At 43.6% G+C, this 22,887-nt stretch overlaps 2 protein-coding genes across 5 annotated transcripts; one reads left to right on the top strand and one right to left on the bottom strand.

Moving 5' to 3' along the window:
• Positions 1-563: 563 nt before the first annotated feature.
• Positions 564-12,027, bottom strand: DYRK3 (dual specificity tyrosine phosphorylation regulated kinase 3). Of its 3 annotated transcripts, none has more exons than XM_071817928.1 (3): positions 11,888-12,027; positions 10,778-10,893; positions 564-7,139 (listed from the first exon to the last, which is right to left on the bottom strand). In XM_071817928.1, exons 2-3 carry the CDS (start codon positions 10,859-10,861, stop codon positions 5,577-5,579), a joined length of 1,647 nt encoding a protein of 548 aa, XP_071674029.1. In that variant the 5' UTR covers positions 10,862-10,893; positions 11,888-12,027; the 3' UTR covers positions 564-5,576. The 3 variants fall into 3 exon arrangements, with proteins under 3 accessions (XP_071674029.1, XP_065710343.1, XP_065710342.1); XM_065854271.2 differs by lacking the exon at positions 11,888-12,027 and adding an exon at positions 11,556-11,755; XM_065854270.2 differs by lacking the exons at positions 10,778-10,893; positions 11,888-12,027 and adding an exon at positions 8,206-10,711.
• A 66-nt stretch (positions 12,028-12,093) lies between these two features.
• Positions 12,094-22,445, top strand: EIF2D (eukaryotic translation initiation factor 2D). Of its 2 annotated transcripts, XM_065854806.2 has the most exons (15): positions 12,094-12,315; positions 13,082-13,272; positions 13,943-14,026; positions 15,944-16,034; positions 16,406-16,513; positions 16,921-17,210; positions 17,415-17,532; positions 17,949-17,994; positions 18,686-18,789; positions 19,939-20,097; positions 20,749-20,838; positions 20,944-21,039; positions 21,674-21,794; positions 21,922-22,096; positions 22,197-22,445. In XM_065854806.2, exons 1-15 carry the CDS (start codon positions 12,260-12,262, stop codon positions 22,265-22,267), a joined length of 1,800 nt encoding a protein of 599 aa, XP_065710878.1. In that variant the 5' UTR covers positions 12,094-12,259; the 3' UTR covers positions 22,268-22,445. The 2 variants fall into 2 exon arrangements, with proteins under 2 accessions (XP_065710878.1, XP_071674027.1); XM_071817926.1 differs by lacking the exons at positions 21,922-22,096; positions 22,197-22,445 and having other exon boundaries at positions 21,579-21,690.
• Positions 22,446-22,887: the final 442 nt, after the last annotated feature.

Raw genomic sequence — 22,887 nt, 5'->3', positions numbered from 1 at the left:
GTTTTCAGATTGTAAACTTGTTTTAGTAGAATATTTGCCATTCATCCCTGTTAAAGCAAGGAAAAAACAATCACTGTGTTGTCTGCAAACTTTGTGTAACATGCGTCGTTTAATCATGTAGGTCATGGCTATTTTATTGCAGCATGATTTCATCTTCAAACTGTTCCAATATCCACTTGTGTACAGTAGGTTACCCATTTATAGGTTTCTAATAAAAGCAAATCTTCCTTAAGTGGCTATTACTGGATTTCTCCTTCCAGCCCAGGGATAAGCGGGATTCTGGGCTTTAAAAAGCTCTCCAGTGGGCTGAATAAGAAAGTGACAACTGCAGAATGTCACGGCAAAACTGCGATGCGTTCTAATTACAGCACCGTTAACGAGAAGAACATTTGTCAGGCCAGAGCATCCGTCACGTTTCACACAGACACACTGGAATCATCTGTTCACAAAGCCCGAAAGTTTCCTACCGATCTCTACTTCGATACCACAGAATGCAATGTGTGGTAATACGAGGTAGGTTACACCATTTATCAAGTGCTTCTTTTAGGAATTTGCACATTGAGTTGCTAAAGAAAATTATGTCTTTATTTTCTTTTAAAAATGAACCAAAATACAACTTTAGGCAATATCAATTCATTACATTCCAATAGTTTGAGACCGACTTATTTCCAAAGAGTTTTATTCACATGCACCTTATATGTTTTCTACATCCTCCACCATATTACACCTCATCATAATATTTCTAATAAAACCTGTATATTCTTTAGACATCGACATTTAGTATGAACGTCTGCAATGTATAAGAAACCCTGAATAATCATTTGATTGCACCGAGACAGATGTAGGCTGGTAAAACCATAAGGCACAGTGCTGTGTATAGGGAACACGGGTTATTCTTTTAGCACCACAGACTTACTGACCCAGTTAACCCGTATTTGGATTAAAGTCACTGCACCTACCCAAGACTGCTCTGGCGACCCAAGGATTTGTGTATGTAACATGCATCACGTTACAATGAGAGTTAAACACATTTAAGATATCAGTGGAGCTAAGAACATACAAGGGCTTCTTTATGGGAAGTACGAGACGGATACATTTTTTCCAAAGCCTTATCAAATTAAAACAAAAAACCAAAACCAACCAAACTAAACCACAAGAAAACAACCCTCCAAGCCCCCTGCCATCAAGTGGTATCTGGGATAAACACTAAATATAAAGACACGATGTCCAGTTCTCAAATCTGCCAGGTGCCCGCAGCTCAACACCCACTACAGCTGCAGGTTTTTGCATTAAGGACAAGCCTGGTTTGAACCTCAGCCGGGTACCACGGCTCTTCCCATGTTATTTTGGCTCTCGGCTTCCACGACAGCATCAAACTTTGGCAGGCGGAGGATTTGCATCCATCATTTCAGCAGGGATCTCTGGGTGCACAATCAGCCTTTCGCTTGTTTGGCCGGGATTAGGAAGGCGTTGCTGAGATCATCATGTGTACGTTTCACAGCCAAAACAGCTCTTAGTATGAAACAATCGATAAATTTTAAAAGGAGCTGTAGTTTGCAGTGAATACCCCTTTAAAAAGGACCTTAGGTTTATTCCGGAGCTCGTTTTAAAGTGGATGAGCATTGTAAAGAACCTCTGTTGATAAATCACTGCTTAAAATGTTTTCGACTGCATGGAAGTCCTAACAGGTCACGAGGGTTGTAAACAACTTCAGGTTGAGCAACACATCCCCCTCTTCCCCGAAAGTCACCTTAAAGCTTTCCAGTTAGTGTGTCCTGAACTCGGAGGTCACCAGACACATCGAGTTCCTACTCGAGCTGGACGGAAAGGATTCAAAACCCCAGTGAAGTGTATCTGTTGTAGTCAGAAAATCTCCCCAACCAGGTCACTGGTTCAATCTTGATTATCAGATAATTAAACCCGGCCTGGGTGGGGGTCTGTGGGGAAGGAGAATATTTTGCAGTCAAATAAAATGAAGTTTCTCCCTGCAACTCGGACAGGCAGATGATGTTTGGACCCCTGTGTAAAGCAACGTGTATCTGTCAGCCGTGACGCTCACGCTTTGCCATTCGTTAGCTAAAGATAGCACTAAACCAAACAGCTAAAACTGCAGATGAGAGCGTGTTATTTACAACACAAAGCATGTAGGAAAACAGAGGGAACATCGTCAGGAACGCGTTAAAACAAGTTTGGGTGACTTTTATAAATGCAAAGTCTGTTTTGTTGTAAAGCCAAGTAATTTGTATTTGTTTTGTGCTGACTTCCTACAATTTCCCTGAAAATAAGACCTACCCCGAAAATAAGCCCTAGCCTGATTTTTTAGCATTTTGCTCTACTCCAAAAAGAAACCCTAGTTACAATTCATTAAAAAGTCAATTTAAATAGTGTCGAGGCAGCTACACATGTAAAAAAGTAATACATTTTGGAGGAAAAATTAATATAAGACCCTGTCATTTTTGGGGAAACAGGGTAGAAGAACATGATTGAAGTTCCACTGGAACCTCACTAATGCTGGTAGGTTAACAAACTCGCCGAGCAAGTAGTAACCACCAAAATAAAAGCTGTTCTGTTCATCTATTTAAACGAGTTTACTTTTAGACTATTTTAACATTCTAACCAGTATCACTATTAGTTAAATATGGTGATTTCAGACCTCACTAGTGTTTAGTTTTCCAAAAAACCACAAACGTGTGAATTTGGGATTTGATCGTATCTCAGTGCAAGCAGCCCCTGTGACCGTGACAACCCCCCATGAATGACAGCACCTAGTGACACAGCCTGTGGTCCAACCCTCCACATTATTAATTATTATTAATAATTCCTAGAGGACTCAGCAAGCCCAGTGCTCGCAGGGACGATTCCTCAGCTCTCTCCCAGATATAACATTTCTTAGCTCACCTGCAGGGCTCTCCCAATGTGGGAATACCTGCTCATGCTCTTCACCGCAAGCAAATATTTTGTAAAGAAAATGGGGCTCAGTAACTGGAAACAAGACCAAAATATCCTCAGCTGCATTCCCTGGGTTAGGAAAAAGTGCTTTGCAATAGAGTAAAACTCTTCCGAGGCTGCTTAGTTTCCCTTCTCACCTACTGTGGCTTTATAGACAAGAGCCCCAAAGTAGCAAGTATGCCTTGGTTTTAAAACACACTAATCCCGAGTAGGAACGACTCAGTCTTAAACATCCGCAACTCATAACGGGCACCTTGTGCAATCAGGTTACGCCGAACACATTTTCTCGATAAAAAGCCCCGTTCTCACCAGCTCATTATTTATCTGCAGTTTCCCAGCACCAATCTGAGGTGAGATGCTGTGTGTAAACCCCAGGGCGTTACGCTAGAAGTTACCTCATCATAACCAATTCCCAGGAGCAAGATTATTCTACATTTGGCGTTTTATAGATGAAAACGGTTTAGAACCAAGCGGCTGCTCTGTGTTCCTATGAGAAGCCCTGTTTGTGCAGCACACACCCTAACAAGCTTTCCTAACAAGATATTGCTCCTTAAAAGTTCCTTTCTCCTTACTCACCAGGTACATTGAGTAAAAAAGAAATGCATAAAGGGCAGAGGAGGAAGAATATCTCTGGCTTCTGAAAATGTGTCACATCTAGTAGAGATTCTACCAAAAAAAGGATTGATGGTGTCTTCTACCACTTCCCCCAAAAAGCCACTTCCCTGATGCTCTATTCAAATAGAACTTCACCCATAGCAGCCATGCATCGCTCTGAAGTGGACCACAAACATACCGCACGCACTGGTGTTATTGTAGCTGCACAGCTAAAGGCTGGACTCCTATTTTAACATTATGACAAAGCTTATTGAATTGAAACTTGTAAAACAATAGAATTTCAACTCGTAAAACAAAAGAACCCGGAAAAAGCTACATACACGAGAACGTCGGTTTCAACAACGGTCCTGGAAAGTTTGGAGCTTTGCCTCTGTCTTTTTGACTTTTCACAAAGGTCTCCACCCAGAATTTCACCAGTGCTGCAATGGAACAGACGGAGGAAACGCAGCCCCAGTGTCTCACAGGGAGGGTCTCGCACTGAACATGCACTCACCTTATCTTAAAAATCCCCCTGATAATTCCTTTGTTTGCATACGGAGAGTCTCCTTGTTTTACCATTAAACGCCTGCTACAGAGAAACTCATTCCATTTCAAACCTTCCGTTCATAAAAGTTCTAAATTGTATTTAAAATTGTGCTCAGGCACCTGGCAAGAGATCAGATGGTTTTTGTAAATGGACTCGGGCCATGTGGCTGCAAGAAGAAACAACCCGGAGGAATTGTGCTGTTGTCGTTACGGGTCACATACCTTTTCATGTTCTTGGAAGATAAAGGAAGAGGAAATACAAACTCACATATTTCAAGAATGAGAAAATGTGGGCATGTCCCTCTTAAAGATCTGAAGACATTCGATTAGAAAGCAAGCAATTCTTCCCATACCGTGTTTTGATTTGGGTCCACCAGTTGTTGCACCTTATCAGTCTATGCTGTATTGCACAGATCACGCTTGGATTTCAGAGCACACTTCCAATTCTTAGGTGTGACATCCCACCCCTCCCGTTTTCTAGTTACAGTCCTGGGCCTTAAACATTTTTGCTTGTCTGATGAGGGTGGCATGCTTGCTTTTATTAAGAGTTCCATTTAATTCAATGGAACTCACTCTACACAAAAAGACACTTCTAAAATGACCAGAATATCGAGCATGTATATAAAACAGCTCTAAGTTCAAGCTCCAAGTTTTGGGAACAACACAGGAAAACCAGCACACAGACCTGGCAGAAGTGATGATGTAAATTTGAGCTCATTAATCCATCAGCCCTGAACAAACTGGCCCACGCTTGTGATGGACAAGTCCTGCCCTTGACCTACCAGCTTGCCATGGACTTCTAAGGGAAATAGCAAGAGTAGAGAGTTAGGAGTTTTATTTAGATATATCCTGTTCATGGCATTTCCATGTTCCTTTAGAAAAAAAAATAGAGATGATAAAATTTCAACACCAAATCCCTTTGGTGCCTCCATCCCATGGTATTTTTAAAAACCCCAGTCCGGATAGGTAAGGGAAGAGCAGCACAGAGAATCAAATCCTTCAAGCACAAGTTTGCAATTTGCAAGTAAGTTCCTAATGCATCAGATGAACACATTTGTGCTTTTGACAATAGGTGTAAAAACTCTCCCCAGACTAAAAGGAGCTCAGTTGGAGATATTAACTGAAAACATATATTTTAAATCAATTTCCCTTGCTGTTTTCAGCAAAAGAATGTGTTAAACCATCCTGATAAGAAATAGTTCGATTTCTAAAACAACATTATTGAATAGCACGCCTGTCCAAGTGTCATTTTCCTCGACAGCTGAGCCGACCTACCCAGTAACGTCATATGCACCACGTTGTCAGCGGAACAACTGGATCAAAGTTAGCCCTTTAAATGTGTACATTTTGACTGAACTTCTGCTGTTTAGGCTTTAGCCTCTAATAAAAAGTAAATCCATTAAAAAACTCTGCATGTAACTTCCTTACACATTATTAACAAACAATTAAAATACAAGGTGTGTATTCTGGGAATAGCTAATTCTCCATTAGCTGACCAGTTTGGGCAGCACAGTACAGAGAGGTATCGCGCTGTTGGAGTCAGAGGTCAAATTAGCTCTCAGCTTGTTCGCGACCCCAACTACGGGAGGCAACTTGGAACCTAATCCTGCGAATGAACTTGTGTAGCTAGAAATCCGTTTATTGGAAGTTTTATCAGTGCTGGGTGGTTTGGGCGTTCGTTTACAAATCCAAGGGTGTCTCAAAGCTTGACTCGGAGTCAGGCGGGTGGAAGGATCCCAGCTAAGACATTCCTTTAAGAACTCAATAAACAAGGGATCGTCGCAGCCTTTCAGCGCCGTCACCCAGTCTTTGTTCCCTGGAGCGCCTCGGATTTTACCGCGGCGCGATCGGCTCCCGTTAAGGGTCACTCTGCCGTCCGTGTGCGTCGTTACGGTGCAGTAGCGAGGATGACCCTTGGAGTTGATGAAGTTCTTGGCTCGCTTGGATTGATCCAAAAGTTTCTGAGGTGGCATTCCAAGCAGTTCCATCATGCAAGCCAGCTGATCTCCCTCGTCCTCTCCAGGAAAGAGAGGGTATCCAGTCAATAGCTCCACCAGAATACAGCCAAAACTCCACATGTCTATGGGCATCCCATAGCGACTGCCCAGAATCACCTCTGGTGCCCGATAAAATCGAGACTGAATATACGTGTAGACTCTTTGGTGCTCAAAACAGCTGGACCCAAAATCTATAACCTTGATTCCACTCCTCCCTTGCTGTTTTAGGAGGATATTTTCTGGCTTCAAGTCACAGTGTATGATTTTGTTTCTATAAAGGGCGTCCAAACACTGCAGTATAGAGTGAGCGAACTTGCGTACCAGTTGGATACTGAAGCCCTGAAACTTATTTCTTTTAATCAGCTCATACAGGTTCATACTCAGGAGTTCAAAGGTCATGCAGATGTGGTTCCGAAAGGTGAAGCTTTCCAGCATGTGGATAACATTCATACTGCCCGTTTTATCCTGCTTCTTCAGATGCTCCAGAATACGGATCTCTTCCGCTGCTTGGCGATGGAATCTCTTTTCATTGCGAACCATCTTTAAGGCTAAGTGTTGGTGGAGCTTGTGATCGTAGACTTTAGCGACTTGTCCAAAACTGCCCTTGCCGATGATTTTGAGTACTTCGTACCGGTACGCAAGATGGTCATGGGGCACGTGAATGTAGCTGCCTTGGTCATCATCATAACCTCCATTGTTGGGACCACCGATTACTCCTTGTCTCTTTTTTGCAGCTGGACCCACAAAGTAGATTTCAGAAAAATTAAATATCTCTTGCTGCTCATAAGCAGATAACTGATGTTTGTACTGTTTGACAGCTTGCTCTGGAGCTTGGGAAACGCTTTTATGGGCTTTTGAGGAACCACTACCTTTCGAAGTACTTATGCTCTCTGTACTTTTGTCTTTTGTCAGGGAAGGAAGAGATCTCTCAGTAACTCCTGCAGACTGGAGACTGCTGCTCCTTCTGTTGCCAGAGTCCTCAAATAACTGCTCCACTTTGACCTGACTTCCCGTCAGAGGGTGATCCTTCATTCCCAGTTTGTTGCTAGAAACCTACAGATATAAACCAAAACAAAAGCTTTACTTCATATTTTACAGCACAGACTAAGAATGAAATCAATACCACGTAAACCAAAAGCAGTAACATCAACAGGTTTTGCACTTCTGTTAGGAACAAAGAGAAAATGTTAGACCTAAACTAACTCAAGTCACAAGCACAGAAGGGCACACAAAGAGAACGCAACTTACTGAAACAAGCACTTGCACAAATGTAGTGTGTTTTTAAGTCCATAAAGGGTAAACCCCAGACAGTCAAACGCTCCAGCAAGGACACAATACCTTTCCCTAGTAGTATGCACGCAGTCAGCAAACAGTTGGGGGAACAGCTATGTTTAGCTTTAAACGTGGGTGCAGCAAACGTAACCACCGACAGATGCAACTTGCACCTGTCTGAACCATGCAACGGAGCGGGAATGTGCCGAGAAGCGTCGGGAATATTGCAAAGACAACTGGGCCAAAGGAGACAAAGAAACGACCACAAGTGACATCAGGCTGGTGTAACCAAGCTGAACAGAGAGCCAAAGGATGACAGAGCAAGAGAAGATAAACCATCCTCTTTCTTTTTTTTCTTTATAGGGGAGAATACCATCATATCCACAACTCCTTTTAAAATCATGAGAGCTGCACAACTATCTTAAGACAGGCTCAGAAGCTTTGAATAATCAAGAATCTCTCTCACACCAACGTTGCTGGCAGTTCTGCAACCACTGCCTCTTATTGACATATTAAAAGAAAGTGAGAAAAGCACTGTGAAATTTTTCAAGCTTGTCATTTGTACTAAATATTAAGTGCTCAGCTCCCTGGACTTCGGTTCCAGTTATTCCTCTTTTCTCCTCACTGACGCCGAGGTGTTGGCTCATCCTGCGCAAGGCTCGAGAGCCAGGACTAGAGTAGCAACATCTGTTTTCCATTTTGTCCTTTAATCTAAAAATAAAGATTCGAGACGCATGCCAAACCGAATCCCTGAAAACCAAAATAACTACACAGGGATCGAACAAAAAATATAAATAAACCTGCATATCCACAGCAATAAACCCAAATTCCTTTTTGAGTTACATACCATCCGACATCTCAGCACAGTCAGTAAATAAGGGAAGCGAATGTTCTCGCCAAAAACAACTACACACGTCTCTTTCAAGAGTCTGTTTGTTGGTGCTGCCTCGAAATGTTCGCTCTTGCTCACCAGACCTAAAGAAAAAGGGCATTTCCTGCCGAACTTGGTCCTTATCAATGGTGACAAGGGGCCACTGGACATATCCGACTAAGTTCCACTACTCTGCGTCCTATCAGCCCAAAAATACAGCATACCGTAAGAGACACGCCTTTCCAGAAAGTCTTAAAAACAAAACCAAACCAAAGCCCAGCCCTGGTAACTTAAAATAAACGCTGAACCTCCGAGATAAGAATGACATATTTTCACAAGTGGCTAAAAGGCTGTTCAGTCCAGCAGACTCAAACAGTGAATATAAGCACAGAACATGTGCATGTTTTCTGAAGTTTTCCAAGGGTGACAGGAGATAGAAGGGAAAACAACACAGTACAAGTCTTATTTTTGCCTTTGCAATCAAAATTTGGTTTCCAGAAAGTGGGGTTAACAGCCTGAATGTCATCGGTTGTAGCAATGTGACAAAGTATGAAAGCCTCGTAAAGCATGCTAAGTCTAAATATTCTTGCTTCAGAAGCAACAGCAACTCTGCTAATGCTGTTTGTGGCAAACATTTTGTACCTTTAAATCCCTAAATAAACAAGGAATTCATTATTCCATTTATCCTGGAACTACTTCTTAGTGAAGTAACTATGCCTTTGGATCTCAAACTTGATTCAACAGCCTTTCAATAGTAAGGACTAAATTTTCGTTCTCAGACGGCTACTAAAATAATTCGCTGCGTGACGGCTGGACACAAATATAGACCCATCTCAACGTGAGCTCCGAAGAGCAACACTCAACGTCAGGTGACTCCTGGGTAACAGCAGTTTTCTTTCAACAGCTTTCTATTACAAATCACAGGCCACACAGGTTTTGTTTTATTGCTAGAGTGCTATTAGCAGCCAAGAAATGAGATTGCACACGTGGCGCCCTGCTGAAGATTTTCACGTACTTACAAAGCTTTGTTTTAATTGAGGAGGAAACTGTTAATCCAATTCCTACACAATTGGTTTTGCAGAAGTGCATATTATCTTCTGAATACCGAATTAAACAGAGTTAAACCCACGTATTCTCCAAACACAGATATTCACGTTCTCTTGGAGCTAAAATGAAAAGAATGGACAGCTGCAGACAGCAGAACTCATCAATTCTCATGTCACATTGCATTGTAATACAAAAAAATCTTGCAAGAAGGAAACCAAATATCATCTAATTCCAGATACTTCCCATTAAAATCGAGCAACACGATTTCCCTCCTTGCACGCTTCACCTCAGTTCCTGCTTGCAAGATACCACTAAGGCTGTATTTTTTTGATGTGTCATGTCATCACGGTAAAACTAGACATTTATAATCCTTGATCTTGCCTTAAGAAGTTAGCAGGCTTGATGGGCAAAATACAAACAATAAGTTACACCAGTGAAACAAAATATTCACAGTGTTATATTTGTATTTAACTGTATGGTTCCATTCTACTGATTTCTGTTCAGTTATGAACTGTAGTTACACCACGACTTAAATACCACAGTTTAGAAGTTCCCACATCCCTACAAAAAAACCCCAAACAGCCCACTAGTCTTCAAACTCTACAAATCTCTGTATTTCTTCTGCTCTCCCTCAATATTGCTACAAAGGGAAAACACAGATCCACACTAGCGAGTGTGCTCTGTCAATGGCACAGACCGCATTAATTACTAATATCTCTTACAATAATATCCCACAGGGTGATGATGTTCCAATGCATCTTCCTCAGTGGAATGTCTATTTTCACCTTATAGAGAGGGGTTTTTTAAGCTCCAGCTCCTTCGCTTCTGCCAGAATTCAACAAGAGCCAAAACATATTTAAAAGTATATAAAGGTCAGATCACTGCACAGCTAAACATGACCACTACGCCCCGTTGAAACAAGTCAAGGAAAGATCTCATAACTCCACATCTGCTGAGGAAAGACAGCACTTATGAAGAGCCACATTAACACTTCCAAGTCCATAAAGAGCTATTTTGCTAGCAAATGAAGTGGCAGATAATGCCAAAGCTTTCAGAGGAGCAAGATACTTTTGTAAGATGTTTGGCAGCCGTGCAAACCCACACTGATCCTTCTGCTGTTTGTAAGCACTTACCTCTTGGAATTTTCATGAGGGAAACTAAAATGGAAATGTGCAAGAGTCAAAGCAAAGCATGCGTGGATTTACATGCTTATCGACATACAAGGTGTCACGGCAGAACACTTCAGCCTTTTGCAAAATAAATTTCTTTATTAAACATGAGCTGAGGAAAGTAAGGTGGGATTTCTGAGGCTGCCTAGCAAGTTCTACATCAAGCGCACCACCACATCATTTTTATGCTTAGCAAAAGCAATAACGTTAATAAGCTACTACAAAGCTGCAACATCTCACCTTTTAAATTTATTCTCTAGAGCAAGATACCTAACTCCTTGCCAGTTTTCACTGCCACAATGTGAAGACCCAGACAACTTTAATATACTCACATTAGATCTTCCAAGGGAAGGAAGTCCTGAAGGGCTGTGTTCTTCATTTGTAGCCTCTTGGTACCTAATCTGATCTATCCTCATATAGGAGTCATATAATCCATCTGCGAACCTGGCTGGAAATGTTCCATATACAAATCAGTTAGTCACGCCAATTCCCGTTGATCCAGACAGATACAAACACCGAGATGTGTCTCCCTCAGCACATTTTAGTCTGTAAGATCATAAGTTCTTGTTCATTTATTAAATGATCTTTAGAATTTAACTACATTTTAATACCACAACAGAGTGCAAAGCTCTTGGGAAATCTTAGTTTGTGACACTTCTACTTTAGAGCTTTTTTTTAATCAACTTTTACACCACAAGTATATTCTTAAGAAACATTAACCAACATCCTCTCCATTTTCCCTTAAGCAGGATAATCCAGAACGAGCCTCATTGAGAAGAAAATGAGCGCACACATAAATACTTGATAGGACCATCCTTTAAAGTAGGTTGTCCTTTAAAAATTATAGATGGGAATTAGAAATCGGCTGCAAGGGCGGGGGTGGGAAGGTCGTGCCGGTTCGCACCGCAACTGTTGGCAAATACTGGGAAAGAACTTAAAACCGCAGCGTTTAACGCGGCTGACTCCGCACCGGTGCTTGGAGAACGGGAGAAAAACCAAGAGGGGGAGCGGGGCGGGGGGGGATCCCGGCCAACCCCCCCCACCACGGGACCCCCGGGGTGGGCCCGGCCGCCGCCTCACCCCGCTCCGCTCCCCCCAGCCCGGCCTCACCTGCACCGAGCGGCGCCTCCGGCTTCCTGCCCAGCAGCATGGTGGCGGAGGGGGCTCGGCCCCCATCCCCCGCCGGCCCCCGAGCCGCCTCCCGCCCCGCGTTCCGCCGGCCAGCGCTGCCCCGCCGGGCACCGAGAGCTCCGCTCAGGCTGCGGCCGCCCGCCCGCCACCGGCCCGGCCGTTGCCACGGGAACGTCCCCCCGCCGCGCCGCGCATGCGCAATGGGGCGCGGGGGAGGGCCGGGCCGGGGAATGGGGCCTCCCCGGGTCGGGGAGGGGCTGGGAACCGCGACAGCGCCTTCTTCACCGAAAAAAAGTTGTATTTTTAAATACCCGTTCAAAGCGTTTGGGTTTAATCGCTCGTTTTCTTGCCCCTCTACCCCATCAGCGCGTCTCGCAGTGCTCCCCGCCCCAGGAGAGCCCTCACAGGATAAAGCACAAGCGTTTGGGGAGAGGAAAAGGCTCCGTTAGGAGAGAACCGCCCCACGGCGATCGCCTCCCGCGTGTGGAGCGGCCGAGGCGCACGGCGGGGCTGACCCAGCGGCGGGGGGAGCGGGCAGGGCCGGGCCGGGCCGGGCCGGGCGGTCGGAGCGAGGCCGCGGGGAGGCGGTTTCCAGCCGGACGCTTTTGCACCGCGGGACGGGCGCCATGGCGGCCGCCGCGGCCTGAGGGGAGCGCGGCGCCGGCCGGGGCCGCGGGCCCGCCATGTTCTCCAGGGCGTTCCGGGTGAGATCCAACACCGCCATCAAGGGGTCCGATCGGTGAGTGCTGGGCCGGAGCCCCCCGCCGCGGCTCGGCTGAGGGGAGCTGCTCGGTCCCGCTGCCCGCCGGGCCCCGGCGTGCGGCTCGGTCCGGGCTGGGGCCGGCACGGAGCTGCGGCCGCTTCCACCCTTGGATTTGTGCTAAACACGAACTGCCGCTCTGAATGCGAAACGCACTTTTCGTGTGAGGGTGCTGCTGTAATGAAACCAGGCTCAAATGAGTTATTATGTCGAGGTCTGGCTGCTTTACTATGATATTCTTGTGTAGCGATGCTGGGCGGACTTGCCCATCTTTGAGATTGACTTGGTGCTGCTGTGAATGGCCACAGAAACCCACCTTGTGCCCATCGTCGTGTCTAAAAATCAGTTAAAACTGTCCGAAAGGGGATGGGGGGAGAGGGAAGTTTTAACCCCCCTGCCCCTCTGTGACAGGTTGGGCTCAGCAAGGCACACACTCACAGATTTGTGCTCAGTAGCTCAAGAGCAGTAATGAAATCCCAGTGTGAAACCTCAAAGACAGCAACAGGAGCTGTATGCAGATGCTTAAGGAAGAATACGAGCAGCTCAAGCATAGTTGGCCTTTCTGATATTCTTCCATCATGCAACTGCCTCATTTGTAAAGCCGTGCATAAATGCTTCAAATTATCTTCTGTGAAAAAGTGGGAATATCGTGGACGGCCAACAAAATAGTAACTACTGACCTAGGGATTATTTTGAGCCGTGGTCTGGACAGCTTTGTAACGCATTTGTGATTTTATCGTTACAGGAGAAAACTGCGAGCGGATGTCGCAGCAGCTTTTCCTCACCTTAGCGCTGAGCAATTGGCCGAGTTTATTCCGAACAAGGAAGAGCTTAATGTCATCAAAATATACTCTCACAAAGGGGAGGCCATCACTGTTTACATGAATCACAGGAATCCGATACTGTTTGAAATTGAGAAAGCTCTGTATCCAACAGGTATGGGGAGTGGACTGGAATAATCCTTCCCCTTATTGGACACCAGCCTTTCCCCAAAAGATTTCCTTGTGTCTGTGTTAAATACTCATCCTATCACTACAGTATTGGTACACTTCATAATCTTTAATGTACTTATTCTACCAACATCTTTGTGAAATCAGTGGCATTTCTGGGTTCTTTATGCAAAAAAAAGGAAATTGAGGTGCTCAGAGCTTATAAACAAGGCTTTTAGGTCATTGTAGCATCTTAGCCCTATTTCTCTCTTTTGTCCATTGCGAGGTGTAATTCCAAGATGGGTGATGTTTGCTTCCAGTCAGCCCTGGATTTAGGCAATGAATTGCTCTGGTATTCTATGCTTTTGCTTTTCCCATACCCAGCAATTCTTCCCTGTTGGAGCAGCATTTCAGCTCAGAGTGCCCTTGATTTAAGGAAAAATAATGCAAACATTTGTCTGTATGTAACAATTAACAGGAGCTTGAATTAACTATCAGTTTCTTTTTCTCCATCACATCTAATTATAGTAGGATTGTTCTGGCTTCAGATTTCTCAATTACCCGAGTAACCCGAGAGTGTTTAGTTGTGGTTAGTATTGCACTTAAGGATGGGAAGAAGCAACAGCTAGAGAAGTTTTTAGTGACAAATCTTTATATTTGGTTCTGTTTTGGGACAGTGTACACGCTGTGGCTCTACCCAGATCTTCTCCCTGTTTTTTCGACATGGCCCCCTGTGCTACAGAAACTAGCAGGAGGAGCAGGTAAGAGGACCAGAACTTTGTCAAATTGTGTTGCAAAAAGCTGTTGCCTTCAGGGCTTTTTTTTTTTTTATGTTGTCTTTCCCAGTGGCAAAAATGTACCTGAAACAAAAAGGTGTGAAGAATACGTACTCCCAGAGTAATTCATGGTGATGCCCTAAGTAGGAAAATAATATGAATGAAAGAAAATGTAGGTTAAGCTGTTTAAATGCAGTGACCTGTTCCACGTGGGAGTTTTGGACTTGGAAATATCTTCTCAGGGCGATCAGCAGCTCTGAACTAGGACACAGAACTGTCTGTGTCATTGGTCTGTCTCTCATAACTTTCCTTGAGCAGCTGAGTTCCTTTGCTGCCACCCTGCTTCCTGTCAGTTCAGAGGTGAAGTAGCTTGTCCTGTGGATGAGAAGTGAGCTTATATGGGAACCTACAACTATAATAACTGTCAAGTAAACTGTGGATTGTGCAGGTGAGGTAGGATTTGAATTCCTGGATTACTGGCTCAGCCACCTAATTATGGATCAAGACTAACAAGAAAGGAGTCTGTTCTCTGGAACCTGCTTTGGATGCAATTCAGACTCAGGAGAATCAAGTCTTTATAAACTTGAAATTGCAGAACTGCTCAACCAGAAAAAGATTAAATTGCAGTCGCTGCACCCTTAGTCTGTCAATGGAAGTGTACGTGTAGGAAGAGACGTCATCTTTTTTCCATTACACAGTATCTAAAGTAGAACTGAAGTCCCTCTGTTTACTTTTGGGGATATAAAAGTGCTTTAATGTGTAGCTGGGATAAGACATCTGAGCAAGACTTGTAGTGACCTAGTTTCTGGGGGAAAAAGGTCTTGCTAAAAGAGTGCTGCAGGTCATTCATCTCCCATGGCAACCAGGCTACCTCAGGGTAGATCCAGAGATAAGAAGCTGACAGTGGCCAGCAGAGGCAAAGAGGACAGGTAGAGCCACATCTCAAGAGGAAAGGCAGGAGGCCATCCAGTGCTGCAGACAGACAGGGAAGGAGCACATTTAGGGAGCCTTCCATTAAAAAGAGATGCAAGGTAGTACTATTCCTACAGTCTGTTCAGTGAATTCAAATATCTGCTGTCTTCCCTGATTATTTACATGATGTACTCATGGTACTTACCTGGTCAGGTTAAGGTCTTTATGTGATTTCTGGCCTCAGAGGTGTGGAGCTTTTGTTGCAATTGCAGAGTTCATTCTAGATTTGCTGAAAGTAGTTGTGAGAGTGAATGGGAGGAAAAATACATCGGCTTTTTCAGCATACATGGTAAATCTATGATGCTGAGAAAAAAAAAGGGAGATGCCTTCAAAACCAAACGGCGGAACACGGGTCAGCCCATGAGACTGCAAGCTCTGGACAATTACAGCTGCTATGAGGGAGAGCAGATGCTCTTTACATTATTTGATGGTGACGTGATGCCACATACACAGCGTGGAAAACTGGTGTTTACTCCCATGCCGGTCTTCATCCCAGGGACGGAAAGCAGAAGGAAGCACAGCAGAAGGTGTCCTGTTTCTGTCCAGATGAGCAAGGAGATGGTTAAGGCGGCTCCCTCAGCTGAGGAGAGTTCCCAGCTATTGTGCGGATCAAGAGGGTTGGGTCAGCAGTTGCAAATTTGAGGCAATTCTTTCTTCGGGGCGGGGGGAGAGAGCAGCTGGGATTACCAGGGGCTGAGTGTGCTCAGCTCTTCTGCAATTTTTTGGGATGTGCCCAGCACCCTTGTGCATTGTATCCATTACTCCACAGTGCGGTAGCAAGAAGCGCTGCCTTGCTAGGAAAAACAGAGAATCGTGTGCTCAGCTATTAACAGGCTTGTGTTTTTGCTGAGTAAGAGGAAGGATGGGGGTGGAGGAGGTAGTGGCCGAGTCTTTCCTTGGGAAATGGATGTACTTTATTCTTTCCTTCAGATCTGATGCTACCAGGAGTTGTAGTGCCATCTTCTGGCTTCCCTCAAGTGGAGCGGGGCGCGCTCTGTGCTGTCGCCCTCTTGGGAAACAGGTATGGAGGGTTCTTTAGCCATGTCTTTTTCTTAGAAAATAAAAATGAAATGAAGTTATATTTTTTTACAGGAAGGCTCTGGGAGTTCTGAGGAAATAAAAGCAGAACTGTTGTCGTGCATTTGATTAAAGCAAAGAACATGTCGCTGCACAACCTTCAGTATCACAGCTGCACATATCCCTGGCTTTCTTTGGAAGACTTTACATAGCAGAAAGATAGCTAGAAAACACCTAGATGCTTTAAAAATCAGGCTGTAAGGAGCAAGGACCTTGTAAAAGCAGTTCAGTGTCTCACAATGGCACGGTCTTGTCTTTGTGTGAGCAGCACCGTGTGTTTGTGCTGTCCTGCTCTAACATCTTTTCTTTTCCCAGAGCTCCAGTAGCAGTTGCAGTTGCCACAATGTCCACGGCAGAGATGCTGGCGGCTGGAATGAAAGGGAAAGGCTTTGCTGTGTTGCACACATACATGGATCACCTCTGGTGGGTAAAATTATTCATTTGGTTCAGTCCCTTCAACCTGAGAGTAATTATTATAGAAATAAAGCGGGAACACCCCTGTTACTCTGATTTTAGAAAATCTTGTTCTACAAAAAAAATGAGCTTTGTATAATTTTTACTTGAAAATGGTCAACTGTGCTGATCTCAACCAAATAAGAGTTGCTCTGCATTTGTATTCAACTGGTCTGTTCAGTTTTAAATTGAGATTCATGGGGGGAACACAGAGTTTATGGAGGAAGGTGAGTTAAAAATAGATTTTATAGTTCTGAGAACGCAGAGGAAGATCCATGCAAGTGCCAGTGCCTCTTGTCAGGGTGACACTTGTTGTGTCCTATGGGTTTCAAAGCAGTAAACAGAAAGCTATGTTATGCTTTTTTTTCCTTTTATAGGGAATATGGTGACAAATCTTGTCCTCCTACCTTAGCTCCCTTGGTAACAGATTCTGCTGAAAAGGAAAGTGCTGAAGATGAGGAAGAGATGGAGGGAAAGGAGCCCGTCATCAGCTTCTCCACTGACCCATTGCAGCATGTGGACGTTGGTGATTTGAGCCTGAAGGAGCAAGACAGTTGTGCCGTTCTGATGGGAACAGAGGAGGTCGAGGCGAGCAGAGCTGCAGAAACAGCTCAAGATGCCAATGCAGAAGTTCAGCAGGAAGCTGAAGACAGCAGGACTCCACAAGGTATTTTTTTGCATCCACATTAAATGAAACTGTGCCCCTGTGGTTTACTGAAGCCCATACCCGCCATCTAGACCACTCTGGGCAGCTCAGTGCAAGAATGGTGTAGAGACAGTTCTGTGTGATCTGAAAGACAGTCTGAGAGAACCAAGTTCTCAAAAAAGATGGAATACTCACAGCTTACTTGTCCTTTTTTTATCCCTGCAGAGCAAATGGATGCGTTATTTAATCAGTGCTTTTTCCATGCCTTAAAATGCAAAGTCAAGAAGTCAGATCTCCCTCTGCTCACCAGCACGTTTCTACGCAGCCATATGTTCTCATGCTGGTATGTGGTAAGAAGATTGTCTTCGGATTTGCATGCTGGGGTTTTGGCTTTAAAACCATGGGGATCAAGTGTCAATGAAGTTTTTGACTTGTAAGTAAAATTCAATCCTTTTCTAAGATGATGCTCACTTCTTACATCAAATACTTTAAGGATTGGTTGGACCAGTGGTGCTGAACTCAAGTTGGCTGATGTTTGTTTCGGGTTTGCTTGATCATTTAAATGGCTGGTTGCCCACCCACAGGAACATCAGCACTAATTTCACTCATCATGTTCTATTTATTAGCTTATTTGAGGTAATTCTTTCTTTGTGTGATTCGCATTTCTACTCTTAAGAAACTTATAGCATAAGGAGCAAGATTTAAGAAGAAATGAAGGGTGACTTGTAACTAAAGAACTTTTAAAAAATCCATTTATAGCCCTGCTGGACAACAACTGGACATAAAGAAATCAAGCTATAAGAAGGTAAGGTTTTTCTGTTGGTTCTTGCATTAATTTAAATAAGAAATGGAAGGAGAGAAAAAGTTTCAAGTCAAAATTGTTCAGGTGTTAGTAAAACAACAAACAGAAAAGCCTAGCAGCTGTTCTTAAAAGCCAAGTTATTTTTTCTCAGCTCTCTGCTCCTGTGGGATCCAGGGAGAAAAGTAATTGTGCTGAGAGCATGAGCATCAATCTGCTTTGAGTGCAGCTGCATTTATCTGCCACTGTCTACTACCATAGCTCGTAGAGGCTTCTGATCTTGTTGGACAGTGCAATTACTTGCAAGAAGAGGCCATTCCTTTTCTAGGGCTGTTAACGAACGAAAATGAAGAGAAAGGAGACAATATTGTCCCTGTTGTGTAGATGACAAGCAAAGCACATTCCCAAAGATCTCACAGTGCTCTCCATGAGATGGACAGTGATTTGGCTGAGGTGCTCACAGAGCAAACAGACGGCAGAGCTACAAGAGGAACACTTGCTCACTCTGTTTTAGAGCCAGAGGCATTCACTGCTCCTTAGCAATTGTTGTATTTAGAGAAGCAAAGGCGTAGGATGTGTATTTTTTAATTATTAAATAAGTTTTTCCAACCTAGCGATGGACTTTGGTTTAGTCAGGAGCGCATGAGCGGGAATTTAAAATGTTTGACTTCCCATTTCTGGTGGTTGTTTCCTGCAGTTCTCTAAATTCCTGCAATGCATGCAGCAGCAGCACATCTTACAAGTGAAGGAGCTGAGCAAAGGTGTGGAGAGCATCGTGGAAGTGGACTGGAAGCATCCAGAGTATGTCAAATATTGTAATATTTTAAAGAGTTGGTAGTCTCTGAAAGAAGGGAGCAGAATCTGCTACTTGCAGCTCTATTACCTGTACTCTGCTTGAATTCCTGCAGCAGCTCTCATTTCCTAACCTTAACATGCTGCAGAGGGATTTTATACCCTGCTTCTATACAACATTGCTTATGTTTCCTGCTCTTTTAAAGTTCTTCCAGGTAAACTCTCTTCTTCCTCCTTTACTCAGTGGCACTGAGTGTGCTGAAGGTCTAATGGCAGTGTCATGATTTCCACCTCCCTTGTTTGTTGTGCATACATCCATAGAACTTCAGATCAGAAGGGACTGTTAAATGATCTGAAAATTGCATATGGCTCTTTATTCTTGTAGTGGGTGTACAAATTTTCCAGAGAAACAGCTTTGAAAGCATTACAGAGGATTCAATCCCTTGCAGTTTTTGCAGTGTTAAAATGACAAATTTCTGGCTTCCAGTTTGGATGCTAATAGAGGAGTTCTAGCATCAAGCCTGTTAGCAGTCACTAAAAAGTACATTCCTTCGACAGTGTCTTGGTAGTTTGTGTGGGTTTCTTTGTTGGTGTTGAGGGGAAGGAGGCAAGAAGGCAGTTTTCCATCTATTTAAGAGTGACTATAATGGTCTGACTTTCATGCCCTCCCAGTTTAAGCAGGTCTCCCCCTCCCCATTCCATCTATGTGACAAATCAAGCACTTTGCAAAAATCAGAAGCCAAAGTTATAATCTAAAAAAAAAAAGAAGGTTTGAAAAAAGATGTGTTTTCCATTACACCTACAGATTTGCACAAATACTCTTTCAGTTAGTTACTGCATGATTCCTCTATCGGTGTTCCTGTTCTCTTTTGAAGGGTTAGTAGTTACATCAAGAGCGTCCTACTCGTTCCTTCTGCATAGTGGCACATTAGCTCTCTTGGAGTTTCCCAGTGGGCCTGAGGCTTCCTGTTCCATGACATCTCCTTGGCAACTAATGGCATGGAGAACATTTCTGTAGATACAAGCGTATCAGCTTCTGCGTTTGGAAAGAAGCAGAATCACTTTGACTTTTTGCATTAACTTTTCTGTCATTGTACTTGACCTTATCATTAGGAGACAGACGTACTCGAACTCAGTTTTTGTCAATTCTGGTTTCAGCATTAAAGCATTTGCGGTACCTGAGGGATTTTCTTCAGCTTCTGCTGCCCAAGACAGCAAGAGTGAAGACAGAGAACACGCGTACCACGCTCCTGAAATAATTCCGCTTTATGGGGTCTCAACAAAAATGATCCCACTCTTTCAGGAATCTGGACACAGGTAAGCACTAGAAAAATACAACAAAACCACAGGAAGAGGGAGACTAACAAACCGATGCGGTCAGGAAAGGTGATGGGAATCAAGAATGTATTAATTGCTTCACAAAAGAGAAGATAGATAAGAGGCTGTGACAACTGTGTTCAGTAAGCACTCACATCACTTCTCCCACAGTTAAGGAGGCGATAAGTGTCAAAATTGATGCATTTTTCTTGAGTTGTCTTAATTTGCCATTGAATAAAGCATATTGTACCCACCCACAGTATGGTTTACTGGAAAGAGGGTGCCTGGATAATTTAAGGAACTCGCTTGCCTCCTCGTACCCTAATCTTACCTGTTCTGATGTAGTTCAGGTAGCACTGGCAGCCTGTCTTCAACTGGGCACTTCAGTACAAGTTAACCACAGTCCCCTGAAGTTTGAGGTGCCCTTGGGGTCACTCTCCCTAACTGGGCTCCCAGAACCAAGGGGTTTAGGGTCTAATTACTGCCACGAGCCTTTGATCTGGTACGCAGCAGCTAAGGTGTGACAAGAAATCACTCCCCAGCAGCTCTATTTCAGTACTGAGCTACCAAATGTAGTCAGGGTAGTGGGTGTCTTCTCTCTCAGTGACAGAACCCAAGTACTTAATAAGTTTAAAAGTTTCCTCTCTTTAGAAAAGGCAGCATCCTCTCAAGCAGTGAGGTGAGAAACATCATCATTAACTACGTGAAGACTAACGAGTTGGTTGATGAAACAAACAAAAAGTAAGTAGACGTGGAAGTTGTCCAACCCTACTGCCACAGGAGGGGCTGAAGTTAGAGGAAAAAAGTGAACTTGTTTGCTTCTAATGTTGTGTTTTTCTTTTGTAGCTTTGTAAGGGTGAACGCCATTCTGTGCGACTGCCTGCTAGATAAATCAGAACAAGATGAAATCTCCAAACTTAAATGGGATGACCTCTTGAGCAGGTGATTGTTTTCTCAATGTTGTGTTTCAGTATTACACAGATTTATTGCACACCACTCAAAGCCACATGTTATTTGAGCTCCACAAGTTGTAACTTTCTACTGGTAATAAAAAATACCCGGAGACCTTTACTTGAAGGATCTCTCCTTCTTCACCATTTAACAAACATCAGGCATTAACTGTTCTTTGTTGGGGTCTTTTTGTTTACCTGTTCACCACTTACCTGGGAAAGCTTCCTAAACAAACAGTGCCTGGTTCTGTGTGCAATCTGTATGTACATATTTATAAAGCCATCCTTTGCAACTGAACAGTAGCTTAAAAGCAGAATTAAAGAAGATTTTCCTCTGCAAGAACCAATTTATCAAATTTTGCCAGTAATGATCTAAGCTATAATTTTTGCAAGTCAGTAGACCAGCTTTATTTTAGTCAATTATTATTATTATTTAAATAATACCTTGAATGCAAATCTTTGCATGATGATATCGTGCATTATCTTAAGATACAAACTCTTCTCACACATAGAATCTTGGCTTTCATGTAGTCTCAAACGCCTGTGGAAGACTGCAGTGGAAAAGCGCAGTTAACATCAGACTTGCTGTTCTCTATAGACTAATTTGGATGATAAACCTTGTTCAGGTGCCTTGAACGGCTGCAGCCCCTACACCAGGTGACGTTTTTTGGACAAGAGCCTATTGTGAGGAAAGGAAACATTGAGCCCATCGACATAACCATAGCACAGAGATCATCAAATAAGAAGGTAAAAGAGACCTGAAATTACGGATTTTGAGCAGAAGCCCAGATTCCAAGAGCAGTTTTTCTGGGATGAATGGGACGTGACTTGCTAATACCCACACCAGCGATGTTTGTACTATTAAAACCCATAGGTGACAATTATCAAGAACCTTGAGCTGTACGGTTTAGACCCACAGTGCGTGGCCAACATTCTGCAACAAAAAGTACAAGCCAGTGCCACCATCACCCCCGTACCTGGAACAAAAGACAGGGTTCAAGTCCAGATCCAAGGCAACCAAATCCATCACCTGGCCAAGATGCTGCTCGGTAAGTCTGTTCTGGAACTGGGCTTGAACTGGTTACAGCAAGATACAGGTTTTCATGCTTGAGCTCTGAATATTTACCTGAATTCTTGGTTATGTTGCAGAAGAATATCAGCTACCTCGGAAATACATTCAAGGCCTTGAGAAGGCTCCAAAGCTTGGCCGGAAGAAATAGGAGAAAAATCTACTGGAAGAGTGACTCAGTTCTCATCATTTATACAAGCGTTCTGCCAACAAATCAAGATCATGTACAAGCCCTGTTCATTAAAAAATGAGTCCTGGGTGCTTGGGATTCACCCAAATAATATTGCTCCAACTGTTCATTTTTCATAAAAATAAAAAGCTGAATAAAACCTCTAGTATTATCTTTTTCCATGTATTTTCTAGAAGTTTCTAATAGTGCGCTGGTTTTCTGGCTGCAGCAGCTTTTGGCTGGTTTAACATTCTTGCTTTGCATCTTCTAGCAAAGGCACAGTAATAGAACCTCCACCAAAATGTAAGCAAAGTACATTGCAACACATTGTCCTGGGACAGCCCGGAGTGCCATAGATTGTGTCTGTCACAAGTAAAACCCATTTGCTTTTAGATTTTAAACCTTTCCAGGTATTAATATCAGACTTTTGATCACTGCAAATGAACTCTACGTATAATACAGTTCAGAAGATTAACTGTAATTTATCACAGGTAGACCTGGGTAGCAGTTCTGTCAAATCCAGCTAAAATATTAAGATTAATGGAACACTTTAGTCAGGTTTCCCAGGGGTAGATGTTCTGTACCTCTTCAGCTGGATCTTA

The sequence above is a fragment of the Patagioenas fasciata genome, chromosome 21 (genome assembly GCF_037038585.1).
Source record: "Patagioenas fasciata isolate bPatFas1 chromosome 21, bPatFas1.hap1, whole genome shotgun sequence".
Lineage (NCBI taxonomy): Eukaryota > Metazoa > Chordata > Aves > Columbiformes > Columbidae > Patagioenas > Patagioenas fasciata.
The sequence above is the reverse complement of the archived record's forward strand: the minus strand, read 5'-3'. Positions and strand labels throughout refer to the sequence as shown.